General features: G+C 33.7%; 3 protein-coding genes across 3 annotated transcripts; all 3 read left to right on the top strand.

The window, feature by feature from the left end:
• Nucleotides 1-202: 202 nt before the first annotated feature.
• LOC112009002 (small heat shock protein, chloroplastic) lies at nt 203-1,175 on the top strand (the record flags this gene model as incomplete). Its single annotated transcript, XM_024041356.2, is given in 2 exon segments — nt 203-487; nt 612-1,175. Coding segments are annotated over 2 exon segments (710 nt in total), but the record flags the coding sequence as incomplete, so codon positions are not given.
• Nucleotides 1,176-4,765: 3,590 nt separating this feature from the next.
• On the top strand, nt 4,766-5,814 carry LOC112009003 (heat shock 22 kDa protein, mitochondrial). Its single transcript, XM_024041357.2, has 2 exons — nt 4,766-5,024; nt 5,125-5,814. The coding sequence occupies exons 1-2, from the start codon at nt 4,820-4,822 to the stop codon at nt 5,481-5,483; spliced, it is 564 nt and encodes a 187-aa protein (XP_023897125.1). The 5' UTR covers nt 4,766-4,819; the 3' UTR covers nt 5,484-5,814.
• A 3,593-nt stretch (nt 5,815-9,407) lies between these two features.
• Nucleotides 9,408-10,432, top strand: LOC112009027 (putative 57 kDa heat shock protein). The gene is made up of 3 exons (XM_024041376.2): nt 9,408-9,656; nt 9,745-9,826; nt 9,957-10,432. The coding sequence occupies exons 1-3, from the start codon at nt 9,438-9,440 to the stop codon at nt 10,253-10,255; spliced, it is 600 nt and encodes a 199-aa protein (XP_023897144.2). The 5' UTR covers nt 9,408-9,437; the 3' UTR covers nt 10,256-10,432.
• The last annotated feature ends 6,565 nt before the right edge of the window (nt 10,433-16,997 follow it).

The raw sequence follows: 16,997 nt of genomic DNA on the forward strand, positions 1-16,997 counted from the left end.
TTGGGAAGAGATTCTCATTTCTTTACAATTCTAGAACCTTCTCGCACCACTCGGCTCTCGAACTTTCTCCACACCTCTCTCTCTCTCTCTCTCTCTCTCTCTCCCTCTCTGTGTTTCCCCTTCTCCACGTCTTTGGTCCCTATATTAAACCCTCAACCTTACACCCTTAAACCCAACACATCACAAGCTCAGAAAAAGTTTATCTCTCTCTCTCTCTCTCTCTCACACACACACTCCAAAAAGTCACCAATCAAACGCTCTTGGCCTACAATTCCAACGATGGCATCGTCTATTGCTCTTAGAAGGGTCGCCGCTCCAACTCTGTTGTCCAAGCTATTCAACCCCATTCGCTCCATTTCTCTCGCACCCTCTCTCTCTCGCTCCTTCAACACCAACACCCAACTCTCCAAATTCGACGACCACGACGACGTTGATCGCCGCTCCGACCAGTCCATCACTCGCCGCCGTGGCCCTGCCTTCTTCACAGGTAGTTGTTATCTCACTCCTCAATTTACAAATTATCTTCTTCTTATTTTTGTTGTTTTCTGGGCTTTTGCTTTGTTGTTTAATGTTATTAGCTTTCTGAATTTGGGTGTTTGATGAAATTGTAGATGTGTTTGATCCATTCTCTACAACAAGGAGTCTCAGCCAGGTCCTGAACCTGATGGACCAGTTCATAGAGGACCCATTTCTCGCAGCGTCACGAGGCGTGGGAGCTGGGTCGAGGCGAGGCTCCTGGGACGTGAAGGAAGATACCGATGCTCTGTACATTCGACTTGACATGCCTGGGCTGGGCAAAGAGGATGTGACGGTCTCTGTGGAGGAGAGCACACTGATTATCAAAGGAGAGGGTGAGAAGTTATCTGAGGAGGACGAGGAGAGTAAGAGAAAGTACACAAGTAGGTTGGATTTGCCTCCGAAGCTTTACAAGCTGGACTCAATCAAGGCTGAGATGAAAAATGGGGTTCTCAAGGTGGTGGTTCCGAAAGTAAAGGAAGAGGAGAAGAAGGATGTGTTCCATGTTAACATTGAGTGAGTGAGGTCTGTCTGCGATTGTGAATGTGTGATAGTGTTGCTGGACTCTGTTTTGCTCTGTTTTGAGATTTGCTTTGGCTCTGTTTTTGTAAATTTTCGTGCTAATGCAACCTAATCAAGGTCGAAGTCTTAAGCAATGATGTTTGCTTGTTTATCGTCTTTTGATTAAATGAAATGCTAATTTGTTTAGACTAAACAAAAAAGTTGTTTCTCAAAAAAAAAAAAAAAAAAAAACAAAAAAGTCGGTTCAAGTATAACTATTAACCTATTCTAGAAGCAGGTTTATTTCAACTTTCAACTTGGAGAGGCATGGTTTTAATTTTAAACCTTTGGGTCGGTCTCTGGTGTTAGGGTCTGTTATTCAAATATTAGCAATTTATTTACCATGCCCCCTCAAAAAAAAAAAAAAAAAAAATCAATTTATTTATCATACTTGTGAATTTTTGGGTACTGGGTAAGACTCGTAAATTTTGGTTTGGACCAAATCTGGTTTAACTTCACCTAAGAGTGATAAGCATCAATTAAGATGGACCAAGGGCTTGAAATATGAGATCTATATGGGTCTTGTTTAGGCGTCTGTTTTGAATTTTGCCTTTTTTTAATCAGGAATCGAAGGTCAATTGAAATTTGAAAAGGATCATCAGATGTGGAGTAGTGGAGAGGGTCAGTCTAAACTCTATAGCTACACAAGGCTTTGCACAAATCTGTACTTTATTTAGATGAATGTGATCACCAAGGAACCCAATTGTAATGATCATCCAATGAAATATCGACAGCAAATCCGCCCGAATATTTTGCCAATCAGTGCAATATATCTCAAATTAAAAGTGAAAGTTAATTGATAAAAATAAAAAAAATACCCCTCTCTATATTATATATATAAAGTAAGAGGATAAAGAGGAGGGCTTGGCCCATCTCTAACTTCCCATAAGAAATTCAATGAGGAAGAAAAAATAGCAATGTACTCATCCCGTATAGCATCCAACCAAAATAAAAAAAATAAAAAAATCTGGGACAGTGGGCGGAGACTGCCAATTGGACAATCACAAATTTTAAATTCCCTTCAAACTTGACAAATGTGAGATTATGGGGCTCTCTTAAAAGTGTAATGACAAGACATTTAATTAGAAAAAGGACTTAAATAATATTAATTAATGAATTTAAAAAATGAGAGAAAGGAAAATCGTCATAAATCATGTTTATGTATGATATAGAATCCTTTGATATATGCTTAGATATTGATGTAACACAAAATTTTAAAAAAATCTAAAGGGGGTGGGGAATTTTTTTGAGAAGAAAACCTGAAAACTTTATTAAAGAAGATCGATTATATCAGTCTTAAAAAACAAAATAAAATTATGGTGGAATATTTTCTATTTACATATATAATTTGTGACACTAAGAGAATGCCTAGCCAAAGTATAACAATTGACTGAAAGAACTAGAAAAAAAACTTAGGGTTTATTTGAATATTATTTATTTTGTTGAAACTGAAAATTTGTTGTTTAAAGTATTGTAGATAAAGTAAAAGTTAGTTGAAATAGTATAGTGAGGCTTATGAATAATATAAAAAAATGTAGTGAGGCTATAAATAGTAGCAAAAATAAGCTAAATAGTGAAATAATTTTTATTTTTCATTGGTATCCAAACAAAGGTTTAGCATCTTGAATTAGAGGATCAAAGGAGGCTAAAGACACCCCATCCTCTTCCAAAGCTTTCATAATCACCGTAGAGTCACCCTCCAAAATAGCTTGATGAACTTCGACTTCTATACTAAATTCAAGAGCTCAACTTGTCACAATAGCTTCAATCTCCAAAGATTGAAAGGCTTGGGGGAGCTGTTGGGATAAAGAAGCAATGACTAAGTCCTGTGAATTAAGAACTACCACTCCAATTCCAGACTTGTTCTCCTTGGGGAAGATTGCACCGTCAAAATTAATTTTAAAGCTATTCGTAGGTGGAGCCTTCCAGGAAACATGAGTTCTGGGTGGATGAAGATGCTGAGGTGGATGCACAACAATGAATTCCTCAAACTAATCCTTGGAAAGCTGAGCGAATTGATCAACGTTGCATCATGGTTGAGCCAAACGAACTTGGTTTCTTTGATTCCAAATCGACCAGGCGGTTATTACAAATAATTCCAGATTTCTGTTTTGTTTCAAAACCCATGAAAGAAGCTCCTTGAAATCCAAGAAAGAAGAGGTATTGAAAATTTTCCTTTATATGAAGAAATTTGGTTACAAGCATGGTTATAGCCAATGGCTACAATTCACACTAATTTTTTTTTTTTTTAATATAACTACATATTTGAAAATCTAATATTTAAAAAAAAACCCCTCCTCCTCCTCCTTGTATTTTTTATGAAAAATAAAAATTTATATTAGTTTTTGCACATTAGCCCGCTTAAGAAAATAGTCTGGCTTTGCCACTTGATCTGGTTTTATTTGGTTTTGTTGCGTTAGTATAAGGTGAATGAAAACTTCTAGAGCTACTAAATTTATGAGTTCATGAAAACAAGTGTCAATCAAATAATTGAGATTAAATAAAATAAAATGCATATTTGAGATTTTGAGTGTAGTAACCGATTATCTAGCACATCAGTGAGCTCCCAGGTGCATTTAACGTCTTGCATTACATCATGGGCTTTCAAACACTCCAAACCCATTTTTAAGGCCTCCAATTCAATGACTCCGAAAATATGTAATGAAAAAAAAGCCCTTCTATGCCCTTAAAGCCCACATGCTAGAAATAAGTTTCGGCCTAAGCCCAAATAATAGTTTTGTGAAAAACATGATTAGGCTCATGTACATATTTGAATTATATATTTCAGAGTAATTTTTAAGTACTCCAGGAGTATAGAGAATGATGCTTTTTCTTTTTATATTCACGGTGGGATTTACTCAATAAATTCATGATGAGGTTCACATTGAATGTGAAAGAAAGGAGCACAATTTTTTCGTATTTTGAGAGTACCTAAGAATTTTTTCATAGTTCATATCAAAATAATTAAAATAGAATTTATAGATTTAGATAAGAAAGTTCTACAGTCCTTAAAGTAAATTTTTTATTTTTTTATTTTTTTTTTTATACAAGATAGAATTTTATTTTAACATAATCTAAATGTATATGTGTGTAAATCTCTCTCTTGAAAACTTGAATTTCGACTCTTACTCCCTCACATTTCACAAGCACTTATAGTTATGAAGTGATTATCGCGTTTACGGTACACAGTGGTCAAAGTAAATTACTCTAAGTTCTAACAACTAAGAATAGTTCATATTACTAATGCGCACCTTTTGTGCAACGATTATTTCATATGTATAAATGTTCGAAGGGTGTGAGGGTAAAGGTCAAATTTAAGTCTCTCGAAGGAAGTTTCACATATATATACTTAGATTAGACTAGAGCAAAATTTTTATCTTGTATATATATATATATATATGTATATATATAAGTTCATATTAAAATAATTAAAATAAAATTTAAAAATTAGCTAAGAAACTTCTCCCTCAAGTAAATTATCCAAAGTTCTAACAACTAAGAAATCACTTGGAATAGAGTTTCATTTGAAATATTGTATATCTATATATATTGAATAAGAAAAACAAAAATTATTATTATTTTATTATAGTATATATTACTTGACAAACAAGCAAACGTTGAAAAAACCATATCTAAAGCCTCTTTCGGCTATACCAATACGTTTACTTTTTAGAACAAAGAAGAAAAACTTAAAACCCTAGAGCAAAACTAAAACCTCTAAAATCTCCTAGTGGCTGCGTCCATGGCTCCTATCATCAGAAGGCTGATTTCTTCACCTCTTTTTTCCAACTTGCTAAATCATAAAACCTCTACTCTGCTCGCTCCACTCTCTGTTCGTTCCTTCAGCACCAACCTTTGGACTTTGTTCGATTCCAGCGATGAATTCTGCTCTATCAACTGTCACGGCGGTTCAATGACTCGCACCGACCAGTTCCACGCTCGTCGTGGTATTACTCATATTTCACCACCTTCCTCTTATATATATATATATATATATATATTTTTTTTTTATAGTTTAATTCAAGCTTATGGGTTTTACTTTTACAGGTACACATGATCAGATAACAGAGTATCCATGGCAACTGGAAGGGCCACAAGGGACATATGAGGCAAAGAAAGTTGATGACGGTTTGTTTGTTAGGGTAGACATGCCGGGCATAGATAAGAGTGAGGTTAAGATCAATGTGGAAGAAGATAGCTTGATTATAAAAGGAGAAGGTCTTAAACAATCAGAGCACGAGAGTAGTGGCAGGACCTATGTTGGAAGCATTGATCTCTGCCCCAATTTCTTCAAGTTGGATGAGGCAAAGGCTCAGATGCGTAATGGGATTCTAAGGTTGATCATTCCCAAGATGAAGGATGGTCAAAAAGAGTCCAAGACTGTTTCACAGATCAGGGTAGAGTGACCGCTAATTGATTAACTGATCATTGATATTTGTTTGCTTCTTTCATGGCCTGCCTCTCCCTTTTCCCTTGTAAGATTTTGTTGCTTCCGGTGTTAAAGGTTTTTTAATATATAGTACTAGTTGATTTGATGGTATTAGTGGTCATTGGCACAAATGTTGATGAAAGTTTTTAGAATTGTAAGCAGTTGTTAATTTCTATGGCGATTAGTATGACAATTTATGACATACTCGCGGTTTTTCCCTTCATTCTAGCACATAACAATCTTCATAATTACTCTTGTATATATATTTTTAAACAAATTACTGTTTATTGAATCTTTTGTTGTGGACTCTAGAGTCTGGTTTGTGAGTCATTTTGGGAGTGATATGTGATGTGGGCTCTTAACATCTTACAAATGTTAAGGTAGTGATTTATTTTGGTTGTTCTCTTTAAGATGTTGAAGCAACTTTACAGAGTGAATGGATTTTGGTCTTAAATAAAAGAGGCTACTTAATTATTTTGGAGCTGGTGCTGTCTTTGTAGGCTTTTAGAATCTTGAATAAAGTTCCTGATGCTTTTGTAGCTAGAAATAGTTCTGCAATTGACATGTGGAGGTTGAATTTAGATGTCCTACAGTGAAACAGGGCTCTGTGATACTCGACTACGATTTGTGAAAATGAAAATGCAATAAAGCCTTGATCATGGGATGGTCTCAAAAGATTAAATAGCTGTGTTTCTTTAATAATTCAAAATCACCAAGCAAGATTGCATCTCCATAGTGGCCATGAAGGATGTTTTAGTATACACCAGATTGAATCCATATACTTGCCCTTTGATCTTTTCTTTTATTTTCACAACTCCACACACCCCTACTTTTGAGGAAATTAAAGGGTGTAATTGTACATTACATTGCTATATGCAGGTTATGATTCTAACTATTGAATGCGGTAGTTTAGCATTTGCACATCATTACTAAAGTTGAAGGGAAAGGGGAATATGAAGACAGGCTTCTTTAATCCTATGGATAACAACTCTTGACAGTTAGAAAATCCAAAGGTAAGACCAGACTAGTCCTAAGCATATGCTTTTAAGAGCTTTTCTAGTGCTAATGGTAAAAGGCTATTTTCCTCCTCCCCCTTCATTGGGGCCAAGCTTACTTATTAAAAATAAAGTTAAGCGGCTAATCTTGATGTAGCAAATTAGACGAAAGAATATATAAGTGAAATTTTTGAACCTCTAAATGTTTTGGAGAAATCAATCAAAACATCCATTGAGGCAGAAAACCCCGAAAAATAGGAAGACAAATTTAGAACAATTAATGGAGGGGGATTATTAATCCAGACTACTCTACTTGAGTGTGACCATCATAACTCTTTTATCACTTTAGAAACCAATGCCTTATGCCCTTATGAATCTAGATGGGGATGGGCGGGATGGGCTCATATGCGCTCTCTCAAGTGAGTTAAGGCATAGTTTGAACTCAGGTCTACCCAAATCACTAGTGATTATAAGTGGTGGGAAGTAATAATTCTTAAGCTGAATCAACGTTATGCCATTGCTCCTGAAGATTTGAATTTAGGACTAACCCTAGATCTTGGAGGCTCACAATTTTTTTTCCTAATATAATAGTTATATACTTAGATAATTACAACATGTTGCTAACCTTGTAACTCGAATCATTTCTCTCCCTAAACCCCTAAACACTTTGTGCATAGAAAGATACCAATTCAGCTACAAGACCCTTGACATAATAGTTATATACCTGATAAATGAGTGTTTTTATTGGCATATTGATATTTATTGATGCAAAATAAACTAATTTAAAAATTGGATAACCTATTCAATAAGACATAAATTTTAGTATGATAAGTGTTTTTGAGTAACCTTAATTGCTAATTTCAATTATTAATATGAATTTTAAATAATAAAAGATTATTTGTTTTATCTTCTCTACATTTGTCACCCAACAATTTAATGGACATGTATCATGTAATGTTGGCCCTGGCTCTCATGATCATTATTTTTATAACACAAACATAGAAGTAATTTTAGTTTATTATTTTTTTTAAACGATAAAATTTTAATTTATGGTTTTTGGTGTAGACAAGATTTGAATCTTAAATTTTTTATTTTGCAGTAAATTTTTTTACTAATTAAGCTTACTAGAACTCATAAAGTAATTTTTTTTTTTTTTTTTTTTAAGCCAAAACCTTATACTTTTCTGTATAAAACTACTAATCCTCCGGTTGGTCTTTGGGATAAATAAAACCATGAAGAACAACAATCCATTTATGACGATTCTCTATCAACTTGAGAACTCATATTGGTGGGGAAACTCATGGTGCACGGAAAATGATCTCTTCATTTGGTTTAAAATGGAGAGAGTTGTTAATATTATATATCACCTGTTGTGCCCGTAACAACTATTGATCTATCTTTCTTATTATCAATTATTGATCTAACATCTACAATCATGTAATTCAAAATTTGTACATGATTGATTGTAGTGATGCTGTTTGATGTCAACTGTAACGAAAGAAGAAATTGAATAGGTCTTCGGCTTGAATATTCTGTTTCAAGAAAAAATTCAAAATTATTATTTCCAACCATGATTGTGATGATGAACACTGCCAAAACTATTTTTTAAGGTAGTAACTGGTAGCATGGTTGTCAAAATTTCGATCTAAATTCTATGATCCTACTATTTTATGATCTCACATGTCTAAAATGATCTGGATCTTTTAAGGATCTTTGCGATTGTTCAGGATCGATAGGATTGTACAATTCTGATGATTCTAAACAACTTTGGTTTCTTGTAATTTTCTTTAACTTGACAGAATGCTTAGTTGGACCTAAATGAAAAATAAAATCTTAATAGACCAAGTTTTTTCACTCTAATGTAGAGAGAGTGTCAATTAGACCCAAATAAAAAATATCCCAATAGAATGTCACATTTTGATATTTTTGGTCTCTTTAAATGATGCTTATAAATAAATGTACTGATGTATGAAAATTATATTAATGAATGTATAATTTAGGTAATTATTTAACATACCAATGTGTATTTTTTGTTTTTTCTCAAATAATATAAGATTTTACGATCCACGATTCGATCATAAGATTTACGATCTCACTTACTTCCCATAATTTTACGTAGGATCCCGACCGGTAGATTTAAAATCAATTATTAATAACAATAGTATCCAAAATTTAAATATAGAATCAATCATATATATAATATTATCTATACAACATTACAAATATGTGCAGTCTGTCACAGAAAAAGCTGGAATGGGTAGCTAGTATGCGCAGTAATGAAAATACAACGTATGCTCTGACCTGAGTCCAACTCCAAGGACACAGGACAGTTTGGACGACATATATCTTCCAATCAAAAAGCGAAACGTTACCATTCTTAGCATCCAGTCAAGGCCATGTTAATCTGGCAGTGACAGTTCTCATTCCCAATATTTCTTGAGGAGGACGCAAATCTCTCTCTCTCTCTCTCACAGGATAGCTAGCACTTTCCAATAGCCTATATCCATAAATGTGCAGCTTTACCCTTCACCCTCTCTAGCTTCATACACTCAAACTAGTAGATTAACCCCACACACACCCTTGTTCCTTTTTACAATCGGTTCATTCAACACAAAACCCTTCTTGCTTAAACCCTCACCTCCTTTGTTTTCTTCACCTTTTGAGAATATGGCTTCTTCATGTTCCCCCAACCCCAAGGGTCCTTCCTTTTCTGACTTTGGACTCACTGATTCTGGTTTTTACCTTCTTTTCTCTTATGGCTTTTACATGTCCTTCCTTAATTTCTTCTCTTAGCACAGCTTCTTAAATAAAATTCTCTTTTCATTTCTTGTGTGTTAAAACAAGCAGGTGAGCTTTATGGTAAGAACAACCCCTTTCAGAGGAGTGGACCAAAAGGTGCCCTGGAACGCATTGCTCTAAAGAATGACAAATTATACATGCGGGTAGATATGCCAGGTGTCCCCAAACAAAACATGTCCTGCTTTCTCGACCATTTCAACAATGTCATTTTCACTGGCTTAGCACCCAAAGAATGGGAGCACGATGACCAAGTTAGAGAGTTCGGAGGTCTTTATGGACTACGTTGTGGTTGTTGTGAGGTCGCTAAACTCCACGGCAATATCACCAACGGTGTACTCAGGATGAAAATGTCAAAGGTTTACTTTTTTTTCTTTAACTTTTGTTTAAGTTCATGAGCTATATACATGTTGGTAATAAATATTTTTCTATTTACTTGTTTGACAGAAAATATTGAAGAATGTAACTCGTTGCTCTTATGGTCCTCCCCCAGTGGACACTCCCATTATTTTTTTGCATGAAGATATAGGTATCTCTAAATAATTTTAGTGGATTTATTTTGGGGGGTTTAATTTGTTTCTTACTTAGTTTTTTTTTACCTTTATAATTAATATATATATATATATATATATTTTTTTTTGTGTTTCTATTGGATTCAGCCTCACACCCATACCAAACCAAAGGGCCCAGAGAATCATATGGAGCTAAAGAGGTGAAGGATGGTTTTTATGTGTGGGTGGACATGCCTGGAGTCACTAAGGACAAGGTGAGTGTTGGCGTAGAAAATGGTTGGGTTTTGTTCTCTGGTAAAGCTGGGAAGGAGTCCATTCACGAGGAGAGTGGCAGGACCTATCAAGGTAGCTTTGGACCCTTTGATGTGGACAAGATTGGGAAGATCAAGACTGAGGTGAAAAATGGTGTTTTGAGGATGATGATTCCAGAAATAGGCCCAGAGTGATCAATTTTACGTGGGTTTCACTTTCATTTAGGACTTATGTTTATGATCTTCTTTCTGTCTTCTTTCTGTTTAGGCCTTTTGGGATATGTTAGTAATACTGAAAATAGTAATGCTCGTTTTGCACTTTGGACAAAATATTTGAATTGTAGGTTATTGTCTTGTGGATATGACATGAATTTATTTTCTTTGTATCCCTGGCTTTATTATTTCTCTCTCTCTCTCTCTCTCTCAATTTCTTTTACTATATTTGATGAATTTTATCTCTGTCAATTTGGATGAGTAGGACAATAATGATCTCTGTTTGAAAATAGAAGATCTTGGTGCATTCTGTCTGTAGATCAGGCATAAAAATATTTACAAATTTTAAATTAATAAAAAAGTCGTAGATGATAGAACCAAAAATGGAGCATGCAATTGTTTTGGTTTGGAGGAAATTGAAAATTTATGGAATCCTCCAGAATATTTTATTCTTTTAAAAAGTAAAATATATATAAACAAAATCAGAAAGTGTTTTCCCTTACTTTTTTTCTTCTTCTTCTTTTTGTTGATAGATTTACGTGTTCTTACGTTATTTTTTTATTTTTTTTTTAATTTTAATTTTATTTGGTTCTTACGTTATTAGGTTGTGTTAAGTTTCGTAACAATATATGCTAATGAAGACAAACATTTGGGCATTAATTAGCTACTGCAACAACAATGGATGTTGTAGCTATGATGATCAATTAGTTTACACGTTTGTTACTGAGGCAGGGTGTCCAAATTAAATAATCAGTCATTGTAATGGCTACTTAAAATCCATTTCATTCTTGACCACCGCACCAAGGCTTCTGGGGTATGGAGGGTAAGGACTGGAGTTTAAGTCTTCATGAGAGAGTTTTACACACACATATACCCTTAGATTAGGCTAGAGTGAAAATTCTATCTTGTATATATAAAAAAAATAAAATAAAAATCTATTTCATTCTCAAAATCAGAGAGTTTTTTTTTTTTTTTTTTTTATTTTTTATTTTTATATATATATATATATATTTTATAACTTTATTGTTTTTTTTTTTTTTGGGAGATTTAAGTATCCTTTAAGTTTATTAGGTTGTTTAAGTTTCTTGACAATCTACTGCAGATGATAAAAATTTGGGCATGAGCTGCAAACAACATTAGATGTTTTAGGCTTGTAGCTATGATGATCAATCATATCACCCTGTTAATTTGAGGCAGAACGTCCAAGGTCATTGGACATTGCTAGGCTTGGAACAAACTTGTATCCGAAGATTTGGGTGTGAATTCATATACAATGTTTTTTACAGCATTGCTAGTTTTTTGTGTTGTTTTTTCCTCATTTATATCATGGTTTTGAAAGTTGTACTTTATTAATTAAATTCCAAATTTAACTTTTAAGTTCATTAGTAATTTGAGTAATGCTACAGTCATAATATATTTTACAATATTTTTACAAATCAATTGTTAATGTATGTTGATGCTCATTTTGGGAAGCTCAGTAGAAAGAAGAAGCCCAGCAACATGGGTAGAAAGGAGTTAGTAATTGGATAGAAAAGCCATTAAGCCCAAACGGCAGGAATAATGGATCATAGGCCCATAAAATAAACAAATGAGCTTTGAGGAAGCAAACGGGCCTAAGGAGACCGGAGAGAGAGAAGTAGCAAACCCATAGGCAGTATGTGATGTAGAAAAGTAAGAATGGGTCACAGCAAGCTCGAAGTAATACAAGTAAAGAATGGAAGGGGTTGATAGAAAGTCGATGAGCCCCAAGGATGAAGGATAAAGTAATTGGGTTAGGAAAGCTCAAAGGAGTTAGTAAAAACCCATGGGAATACAGAATTAGAAAGGGTCGAGAATGCCCAAGGAAAGTAAATGGGCCAAGGATGCCCAAGAGAAAATAAATGAGACACAAGAGCCCGCAAGTAATGTAATAAAAAGCCTAATGATCATACTGAGTCATTGAGAGAAGAATAAGCAGTAGACCCAAAGAAGCCCAGCAGGCTTGGGTCAAATGACATTATAGTAGGAATAACAGAGTGGTGTGACAGGAAATGGTAGCAAGACTGTAGAAAGGAGCAATAGAGTGGGCTGAGGGAAGAAAAGCCCACAATCAAGTAAAGCCAACCCCTAAAGGGAGCAGGCCATAAAGAATGGGAAGTTAGAAAATAGCTCATGCCATAAGAAGTCAAGGAAGGGTGGTAGAATGTGCAGACGAGCCTCTAGACCACAGCAAACGTATGAGTAGCGGGTAGGTTTTGGATATACACATAAGTGGAGCACGCGTAAGGCCCAAACACCACCAGCTTGTACCCAGCCAGGAAGTGGTGAGTCATGAGTTAGAGGTAAGAGGGCATGGTCTAGCGGTGATGAGAGGGAGAAAACCTATTCTGGGGTTCCTGCTCAGGCTCTTTTGGAGGAAATGTCTTACTGGGATGATATACCGCTCAAAAGAAGTAAAGATGAGTTGGAACCACTAGGTACATGTCATGAGGGATAGAGAGGGAGCACCCACATCGTAGTAGGTAAGAATGTCACGACAAACAAATAAACAAAATAGTATTTTTTTGTCTAGTAATGGGGAGTGGCACAACCAGCACAAGTAAGTGGTGCTGGCTGGGCGACTGATAAACCGGTGGTGGTCGGCAAGGACACCAAGACCAGACAAAGATAGTTAAAGACTAAAATAGTGAAAGCTAGTCACGACAGGCATTATATAAAGGACATTTGCCATGCATAGTAGTGGGGATCAGGAACATAGTAATAGTAACCTCTAGGAGATAATCACAACAAATAAGCAAGCACTAAGAAAGAAAATGAAAAGAAAAGAAAGGAAGAATTAGAAAGAACAAAAAAACAGAGAACATATAATGGCAGACATGCACCAATAGGTTGATCCCCTCTCTTCCTTTAAAGCCCTGCTCTCTGCAAAAGGCAAAAGATTCTTCTAGGCATAGGCCATTTAACCCCGTTCCCTCAAAGTAATTAATTTCTTTCGAGGGAGATTATTTGCATTGAGGAAATGGTTCCCTTCTTTGTTTCGACCTTGTAATATAATTTGGTACGGCAGATTGATATTTCCCTCTTTGATTCAACAAACTCATTACTATTTCTTCCCCATTTATTTCTGCTATCTTATGTACGGGGCGTCTTTTGTCGCTCCCTTTTATTTATTCTGTCTAAATAGTGAATGCATTTCTTTTGTTATTTTTATTACATTTGTTTGTCATAACTTTTCCGTAGCAGCTTTGCCTATCATGGGTCTGTGATCAAAACTATGGCAAACAGGGCATAATTTGTGCACAAACCGGATCAAGGTGGATTGCAATTGGACCGGTCCCAACTCCCTAACCCAAAATACTTGGGCCTAGTATAGTAGGAGATAGTCTAGCCCAACATTACAAAAAGGCCTACCACAGTGTATTCAACTTATTATTAATTTTTATCTAGGTCCACCATTAACATCATTTTTTTTATTTACCAATAACCATTCACCACATTAACAGTTTGTAAATTTTTTTTATAAAAAAGTTTATATTTTTAGCATTACTCTAGTAATTTAGGTACATGGGATAAAAAAAAAAAAAAAAGGTATATTCGATTTAATTTTTCTAAATTTCAATGGAAACTAGAATTTAAATCTCCATTTCTTTATTTATTGTAACTATGAAATTAATTATTATAAAAAAAGATTCTATATATATATAATAAAGAATTTTATGTTGGAATTATGTTTTTTGCTTATAAAAAATTGGAGAATGAGGGATTTCAACTCAATATCGTTCGATTGCAAGATATTGAAGGAATTGCCTCACTTTCCGGTACAATGATAAATGGAGTTCAAATTTTCATTTCTTCATTGTTGTAATTATCAAATTATTAAAAAAAAATGTTGATACCTTTTTTTATTTTTTTTTTAATAATTATTATTAGTATTATTATCCTTTAAGCTGTGAACATGAATTCTAATATTACTCTTATGGTTTTTGAAATGCTACCTTTTTGTGCTATTTCAAACATTGATTGTGTTTTTGAAAAATTGGAATTATTGCATGATGGATTACGACCTTAATTAGAGTTCACCATACACAATATATCCCAGAAGAAGACTCATGTATTCTTCAATAAAACCCTGTAGCATGTTGGAGTTAAAGCAATGAAAAGATAATATTTATACCTTGTTTTTTATAAGAAATATGGAGTAATATTATACAAGAGTATATATTCATCACATAAGAGATGAGTCCACAATGGCTGTGTCTGCTGGGTTTATTTGAATTTTTTTTGTCTAGATGAAAAAGACATTTTTATTCAAGGAAAACCAGAGAGAATTACAAACATGATTGTAAACAAAAGAAAATATTTATGACAAAAGTGTAGAGTATCAGCCTATCAGGTCAGGTTGCCTGGAATTGAAAAAAAAAAAAAAAAAAAAAACCAATATAGTATCAGGTTAAGGAAATGAAAAAGATAATAAAATATTTCCATTTTGTTTCTGGATAGGTCAATTTGTTTTCATTTCGTACCAACTACGAAAACAGTGGTGAAAGAGGAAATGCCTTGTACATAGCACGTATCACGTGAGCCCTCCTAAAGTTGGACACTTTTTAAAAAGAAGAAAAGAAAAGAAATAGAGAAACTTAGAAAAGGGAGCAGATGATCAGACTCCTAATAAAAGGCTAATAACTGTCCTAAATTAAGTCAGTTTGAAGTTCTTGTTTGACTCTGCTCTTCTTTGTCTAGTATAGTTGATTTTATTTAAATCCAAAATATAGTTTTAAGCCCTCCCATTGATTTGTTTCACAATATATTCTTATTTTATATATGGTCCTTGTCTTAACTTTCGATAGCACTGATAACTAGTGGTTTTGATGAAGGTTTTTTAAGTGATTGGTTTTAATTATTTCAAGAATAAAAAGAAAAGTTTAATCATTTGGAAAATAGTTAAATTCCAATCCAATTTAAGCTTGAGCTTTTCTGAAAGTTTGTCACTCCATATTTCTTAACCTCTTTTTTAAATGGAATGCAGTGCACACCAGAAACTAATTATCTTAAAGGAAAAACTCTTTTTTGTATAACATTTTAAGAAAATACTAAAATCACAAACTATTTTATAAATTGTAAATGTAGTGGGTGATTATTGGTAAGTAAAAATGTGATGTTAATAGTGAGCTTAGATGAGAACTAATAAAAATTAGTCACATCAACAATTTGTAAAAATATTATAAAATAATTTGTGCCTGTAGAATTGCTCAACACATTTTAACTTATAAATGGTTTTCTTCCGGCCACAATAGCGAGATTGTACTTAATCTATCTTCTTTTGTTTATAGAATTTCACCTAGGTATGTTTGGAATGGAGAGAGATGAAACATAAGGAGAGGACAGAGGAAGGTGAAGGCTTTCATCCAAACATAGGGTTAGTTATTTTTCTGCTTTACTCTATCATAAAATAATACTACTTCCTCAGATATTGGTGATATTCTAATTAATTTTATTTTCATAACCCTCGCCCCCTCATGAGAAAATTAAAGGATGTAAGGTACATTACAATGCTATATGCTAACTATTGAATGTGATAATTTTGCTTTTTCACATTATTACGAAATTGAAGGGAAAGGAGAATATGAAGACAGGCTTCTTTCTTCAATCCTATGAGAGGCTGAGAACTTATCTAGTACAGGTAATGGTAAAAGCTTACTTTCCTCTTCTTTCTCTATTGGAGCCAAGCTTACTCGTAATGGTAAAAACGTACAAATATCTCATCAAATTTTTATGCTTTATTAGCAATTAGGCTCTCACACTGGTATATACACTTAAGTTATAAATTTTGATAAGCTCTATTTTAACCTTAATTGCTAATTTTGATTATTAAAGTAAATTTTAAAACAATTATCTCTCTATAGCCTTTTTACATCTTTGCACCCAATAATTTAATGGACTTGTTTCATGTAATCTTTATTCTTGGCTCTCACACTAAAAAATAATAAAAAATTCTTTTTGGTATTTAAAGAGCACTAAAATACTGTAACTCTCTAGTCACCTTCTTCTCTCTTTTTTTTTTTTTTTTTTTGTTCTAGTTAGTTCAATTGGTAAAGTCTCTAATAGTTGTATAAGAGATCTGAAGTTCAATCCTCCTCCTATATCAAAAATTGATTGGTGTCTTGGTTTGATAATAAATATCTATTATCAGGAGCGGACTCTATAAGTTGAAACTCTCTTTAAAAAAAAAAAAAATCTCCTATCTTTTTTATCAGAAAAAAAAAAAAAAAAACCCTTAAGTTTTGTGCCCTTGAAACACTAATTAAAAGTACGTTTGGATACAACTTATTTTTGCTGAAACTGAAAACTGAAAATATTGTAACAAAATAATATTTAAATGTGTGAATAGTACCGTGAAACCCATTTTTAATATTATTTTTTTCTAAATAAAGTGACAGTGAGTCTCATGAACAGTGCGTGAATAGTACTAGAACAGTGCGTGAATAGTGACATTTGTCTCATAAACAGTAAATTTTGTCTCCCTGAAACGTGTGAAAGCGAAAAAAAAAAAATGGAGAAAAACGCAACACAGGATTCAGTGAAAACGCTGAATCCAAACCCACACTAAATATCACCATATAATGTTTCCACCTAGAATTATGGCGAACACTGCCAAAATTATTTTTTCAGTCGGTAATCGGTAGATTTTAAATCAATTATAAACAATCAATGACTCTCAAAAAATTTATAAATAAACCATATAACA

The sequence above is a fragment of the Quercus suber genome, unplaced genomic scaffold, assembly GCF_002906115.3.
Source record: "Quercus suber isolate HL8 unplaced genomic scaffold, Cork oak 2.0 scaffold_91, whole genome shotgun sequence".
NCBI classification, from domain to species: Eukaryota; Viridiplantae; Streptophyta; class Magnoliopsida; order Fagales; family Fagaceae; genus Quercus; species Quercus suber.